Consider the following 6,648-nt stretch of genomic DNA (forward strand, 5'->3'; position numbering starts at 1 on the left):
CAATCCAAGTCACGAGGTGTCAAAGGTTCACCATGAGCCAGCCTTGAACCACCAACCTTTGAGGTGGGGAGTCAGACACCCCAGCAGGTGACTTCTAAGTTCAAAGCTGTTGCCCGATTGCCATGGTGTCTTTAGAGGTGGGATTGTTTACTTCTAGCACTGCCCTTGACTAAGTCACCTACAGTAGAGATGCAGCTCTCAAAAATACAAACAGGGCTGGCTTTGTCAGAAAACAGGATGACAACAAATCCTTGACTTGCACAGTACCTTGACACATTACTCTTTTTTAATCAATCAGTTCACAGCAGATTTGAGTACCCACACATGATGCTTAAATCTCTGTTTTTTGGGGGGGGTTTTTGTTCTTCTTGTTGTTGATTTGTTTTTTTCTAAATTTACAAAGAACTTTTGTTGTGTGTGGAACCTCTAGCAAAGAGATTACTAGCGGAGAAAAACTAGACAATGAAAGTCACAGACAGAGGTAAATGCTAAATGCATGCTTCCATATATCTCCAAAGACATATCTACAATGAGGAAAATGTACATTTATCACTTTGCTCAATTAACCATCTGTTCCACCTCCTATCGGCACAGTCTGGGATGTGGGCGACTGATGTTCTACAGAATTAAAACAGAGCTTGTGTACATTTTTAATAAAACCAATAATTCAACTTGGGTTCTGACACGCTCTCCAATTAGAGATTTCATTTTAGATTAAAGTCCCATCGTGCTTCTGCTTTTTCTCACGGAATGGGGAAGAAAAAAAAAAACATTCAGGTGGTAGCGCGTCATTCTTCCAAAGACACGCGGTGGCCAAACGGACAAAAAAAAAAAAAAAAAAGAAAGAAAATATTGGCTAACACAACAGAATAAGATAGAGTGTCCCTTTTGTTAGTGAAGTTTAAATTCAATCAAATTGACACTTTTGCTTATTTTAACTATTACATTTCCATAGCTCTTTTCTCTCTCTCTCTCTCTCTCTCTCTCTCTGCTGAAGGCACTTTCAACTTGCCTCAGAGCTGGTTCTTATTAGCTTACAAGCTCTCTATCCCTCATGCACTGGCGCTAAGTTCAAGTCTAAATCTAGAGGTTCATTAGCACTGTGGAGAATGCAGGACAGTTAAGGACGCCAGCAGAAACCAAACTACAGAGAGTAGGTATGTAGGCTGGTGACTCTTCCCCAGAGCTCTGCCTTTCTTCCAGTAATTATGATATGGACAAATTAACTCAAATCTTTTTTTTTCTCCCTCTCTCTCTCATTCTCTCTTTCTTTCTCCTTCTCCTTCTTCTCCTTTAACCTATTAAACATTTATTCATGAGAAAGCTCTCAAAGATATAAAAGTGAATTCTATATATGCCCACTGCCTTTCCTTAATTCATGAAAAGAGTTCGTTAATTATTATGAGAAATAATTTCAGTATATCATTTGGAAGTCTCTCCTCTGTTGGCTGTAACTGGAGCGGGAAGCCGGTTGTTATGTTTCATTAGCCTAGAGTTGGTGATCCTTTTCCTTTTGGACTAAAACTCAACTTCAATGTCGGCAGCTGAGTTTTCTGGCAAAGTCACATTTGAATCACTAATAACCATCATTGTATATGTTTCAGAGGTTGAGGGAAATGCTGTTTTGAGATATTGTCACTGTCACCATAAGAAAAAAAAAACAAAACAAAGTGTGTACTCACTGGTTCCTGTGAAACAATGGCTTGACAGTAACTGGAGGCATGGTTTGACGTCTTTTTTTAAAGCTTGATACATTATTTTTTTAGTGTTGTAGATTCATAAATTCTTTATAATACAAATGAAAAATGCTGTTATCTGTGCAGTTGTGTGATTTTTTTTTCATTGAGAGAGACTGATGTGAATTCACAAGTTACAGCCATGCCAATTAACTTAAGAATAGCTGTGAGTAGGAACAGATTAAGGAACTGATTTATTACAGCCTGTCTCATATGTAGATTTTTTCAGCTCCCACTAAAAACAGTGACCAGGACAGTGATTGGCCAAGACATCGTAATGCACCAATGACGTGTCGTGCAATTGGTTTTCTCATATCCACATTAATGCAGGCAAATGATGAGCGTAAATCTGTCCCTTAGAGAGATATACCGCCTCTTGTTTGAAGCGTAATGCCCTTCACGCCTGATGCAACAACTAAGGCTTCTTCTGCCAGGGACTGGAGTGTGAGTAAAACAAAAATCAAAGACTGATATTCAGACTACAGTAAAGCCAGCAGAACAGTCGAGCCCTCGGGGCATTTTCGGGCTGTCTGCTTTTTCTCATGGTAGTTCAGTTACAGTTATTGGTTGTGAACACAAATGTCACAGTTATTTTTACAGCATTTAAAACTTGACAACATGTAATGTTACATCTTCAACAAACTGATACATTTGAAAAAATGATGAGACATTATAAAAGGCGTGGAAAAGACTACATTCATAATCGTCCTTCAAAAGTTAGTATTTCAGTGTTTGTTGAATATTGCTTTTGGAAAACTGAATTCAAAGATTTTTTTTTTTTTTTTAATGTTTAAGACATTTCTGCTTTACCGAGAACTCACTCAAACAGTTCTGAGCATCCATCAAAACACAAAGCTATAACAATACTAAGGTCTCTTACATTACTGAGAGCCAAAACTGCCTTGTTATTCCCTCCCAAAAACTTTCTTTTCAACTTCCAAGGATACTTGGATTCTCTCGTTTTTCTTTGATCGGCATTGAAAAAGAGAATGCCAATACTGAAGTGACGCGTGTCTCAGGCAGAAAGAATTGTCTCAGCAATATTCAGATTTCGTCGGAAGGTTATTTGTCAGAGCGTCAGCGATAATGGCAATTATCTGCGGCGTGGCAGCAGCACAGATTCAGCTCGACGTGCCTCAATCGGGCACCATGCCCTCTTCAGTACCAATGTTTCTGTACCACGTTACTATGCCACCCTGGATGGGTACAGAAAATTCTCTATAAATGATCTTATGATAGGAGACTTACCTTCAAACGTGATTTGCTGCGCCAAAATTCCTAACGCTTTTCTAAAAAGTCTTTTTCTCTGTATCTGGTTAGGAGCGTATATTCACACTCACTTGCATTTTGTGTTTACATGAGTTCATTGAGCTGAAATTCATATTCAAACGGAAAGTCAAAGATTGCGCACTAACTATTGTATCAGCCCAACCTGTAAATTCTGTCAGACAGAAAAAAAAAAACTTTATGAAAAATAGTATCTTGTTTTCACTTGGCACTGTCTAGTTGCGTTTGAAAATAGAGCTTGAAATATTGGCCTTAGTATGTGCAGTGTGTTGTGTCTCTTACCTCTTGTTACTGATATGCTTAGAGATAAGTGGCTCTGACAGCCAGCAGGGACCTGGATTAAAGTGTAGGAGGCAAGTGTAAAGGAGGCAAAGGGGAGACTTGCCTTGGTTACACAGAGGGCCAGAGAAGCCGGGCAGGCACTCACAGTGACCTGTGACGTGGTGGCACGGTCCGGTACTGTGCACACACTGTGGGCATGTCTGGCTGCAACGGTGCCCATAGAACCCAGGAGAGCAGACTGACAGAGGTTGGGGGGGGGGAGAGAGAGAGAAAAGGGGTGGGGGGTGCAAGGAGGTGGGCAGGAGAAGGCAATATGAAGGAATGATGAGATCACCATGGGAGGTGGCAGGAGAAAGGAGAGAAAGACAGAGAGAAATAATGGCCAAAACAGACTGATCATATCAATCAATGATACATTTAACAACACAGCTGTAAAAACACAAGGCAAACATTATATTCCCAGGACAAATATTAACTAATTCATAATAACAGTCTCTGACAAATTGATTAAGCAGTCCAAACTGAACTGATAATATCTCTTAAGACAGCCCTTTTAAGGAAACTCAAAAAAAGGTACAACATGGTGTTAGTCTAGGTACTATAAACCATTTCAGCAATAAAGAAGATACATCTACAAAATGGGAACGAGGGGCTAGAGAGAGCTGTAATTTTCTGTGTACTTGATAATCTCTCGCTGTTTCACGTAAGGCATGTTTGATGGGTGAAGAAGCACAAGGAGAACGAATGGTCATTTATTTCATCTTCTTTCCGCTTATTGTCATCCACTGCATGTACCTCTGTGTTCCTATTTCTTTCAGCCCTGTCTGTAAGAGCTGTTCTCAGGTCATTTTTCTTCATTAGAATCCTAATTTGCTTTAATTGCTGTTAGGCTAAGTAGTGGGAGAGAGTTGTGGCGACTGACCTTTTGTCTGTGGGTGGTGGGCCTTTGTAATTAAGATAATTGTAGCATGAGCGGTGTTGGGAAGATTAATCACATCCCTTCTTCCTTTATTTTCCACTTTTTATCCTTACACCAACTCTTTCTCTTTCACTCACTCTCTGTTGCTCTCTCTATCTTTCTTTCACTAACACACACACACACACACACATACACAAACACACATGTTGTCTATCAGTGTTTCAGCCTTGCAAGCCTATACACAGACACACACACACACACACACACTGTCTATCAATGTTGCAAGAATACACACAGACACAGAGACACATGCAGCCACACTCAATCAACCCCCCCCCCAAACATAAACATAAACACAAACACAAACACAGACACAGACACACACACACATGCACACACACTCATATCCATCCTTGTCCTTATTTCTAGCTTCTATTTACTAGATCCGGCCTCTGAAGATGGCAAGCAATCAGCGGGCACAGCACTTGAGAGCAGCGACAAACGGTTATGGATAGGCCGCAGTAAAGCACTCCCAGTGCGGCAGACTGATGAGAGACCCTATCAGACGCTGCAGGGGAGCATGGCCTGGGAGTGGTCGTGTAGTGATTAAGATAGGGCCCATGATTAAGGGTTTGCTCTCTCACATTTATGACTCACTGGCTAAGTGGCTCTCCACAGCTAGCCCTCTCCAAATCCACGTCCTCTCAACTCCACCAAGGGCAAATGTCTTTCATGGAGCAGACACAACATTCCCAGATTCTGATGACTTGTTTTTGTTTTGTTCTTTTTCTTTTTTTTTTCTGACCGCTCCAATTCATGTTTGGGCGAGAATATGGTGGTATGTGTTTCTGACCGCTCCAATTCATGTTTAGGCGAGAATATGGCGGTATGTGTTTCTGACCGCTCCAATTCATGTTTAGGCAAAAATATGGCGGTATGTGCCCTGAATCAAAGATGTTCTATCATGTTGCTCTGTGTGATAATGAGGCTACACAGACAGGATGTGTGTGTGTGTGTGTGTATGTGTGTGTGTGTGCGTACATGTGTGTGTGTGTGTGTGTGTGTGTGCACGCGTGTTTTTTGAGACTGCCGTACTTCTCTTGCAGGAGGTCCCACGGTAGCCGGGGGCACACACACAGGTACCATCCTCAGGTGAGCAGGAACCGCCGTTTTGGCAGGAGCAGGACGAAGAGCAGTTAGGTCCCCAAAAACCTTGAGGGCAAACGTTGTCACAGTGAATCCCTGCAGAAAGTCCCAGGAATCGACATTAGTGCATCATGACAGGAATGTTTGGCAACTGCCATATTTATGAAATCAGAAAATCTGAAAGAAACCAAAACATGCCATATACACACACATGTACTGCACACACACATATATGTATACATTTATATATATTTATTTATACTTATATATTTATCATTTTCATATCTATACACACACACATATATATATTTATCAGGGTTTCCACTAGGATTTTTTCTTGCCAGTAATGTGTAACATAGACTGTTATTGGTAAGTTTCAATTTTGTCCAGTAAAATAAATTCTTTCCGCAAATATAATGTACACCTAGGTTGATGAAAGAATGACAACAAATCAGTTTAGCTATTTAATGAACAGTAACAAGCAAAACGAACAGTAATGATTGAGCAAAACCTCAACATTAGCTGCTAAAATGTAGGCTATTACGAAACATTTGTAACCTGTAACATCTGTAGACTATTTAAAAAAGGCTAGGCATACATGGCATCAAATGGAATGGCTACCAGGTGACATTTTATTTTCTCTTTTTTTTCATTGCGGCAAAGTCTTCTACTGCCTACTTGAAATCAAACATGTCCAACGTGTCTTTGCAGCTTGCAATGCTATTAACAGGCTGTTTCGCTGTCAAAACACAAATGTCTTGTTTAGGGATAGCCTTCGTTATAGCTATGTTTTGTATGAGCATTATTACTGGACATTTTGATCGGCAAGTTTTTAATTTATCATTTTTTTAAATAAATTTTAACAGGCAAAAATCAGTAATTACTGAGAGAGAGAGAGAGAGAGAGAGAGAGAGAAGAAAAAAGTCGCCATTGGATTTGGAGCCTCTGGAGGCAGTGTTATGATCTGGGGTTGCTTCAGTTGGTCAGGTCTAGGCTCAGCAACGTTACGTGGCAACAAAATGAAGTCAGCTGAGTACCTGAATGTAATGAATGACCAGGTTATCCCATCAGTGGACTTTTTCCTCCCTGATGCCTCAGACATATTCCACGACGACAATGCCAAGATTTATCGGGCTCAAATTGTGAAATTCAGAAATTTGTGAAATTTGTGATTCAGAGAGCATGAGGAATCATTTTCACATATGAATTGGCCACCACAGAGTTCTGACCTTAACCCCATTGAAAGTCTTTAGGATGTGCTGGAGAGGACTTTACAGA

General features: G+C 40.4%; 1 protein-coding gene across 1 annotated transcript in view; it reads right to left on the minus strand.

Moving 5' to 3' along the window:
- The window catches only part of megf11 (multiple EGF-like-domains 11), a 60,916-nt gene that overhangs the window by 9,918 nt on the left and 44,350 nt on the right, over window positions 1–6,648 (minus strand). The window contains exons 13-14 of the mRNA XM_030765761.1: window positions 5,320–5,466; window positions 3,409–3,543 (exon numbers count right to left, since the gene is read on the minus strand). Coding sequence (XP_030621621.1) covers window positions 3,409–3,543; window positions 5,320–5,466 — 282 coding nt within the window. The remainder of the gene's footprint in view (window positions 1–3,408; window positions 3,544–5,319; window positions 5,467–6,648) is intronic.

The sequence above is a fragment of the Chanos chanos genome, chromosome 2 (genome assembly GCF_902362185.1).
Source record: "Chanos chanos chromosome 2, fChaCha1.1, whole genome shotgun sequence".
Taxonomy (NCBI): Eukaryota; Metazoa; Chordata; class Actinopteri; order Gonorynchiformes; family Chanidae; genus Chanos; species Chanos chanos.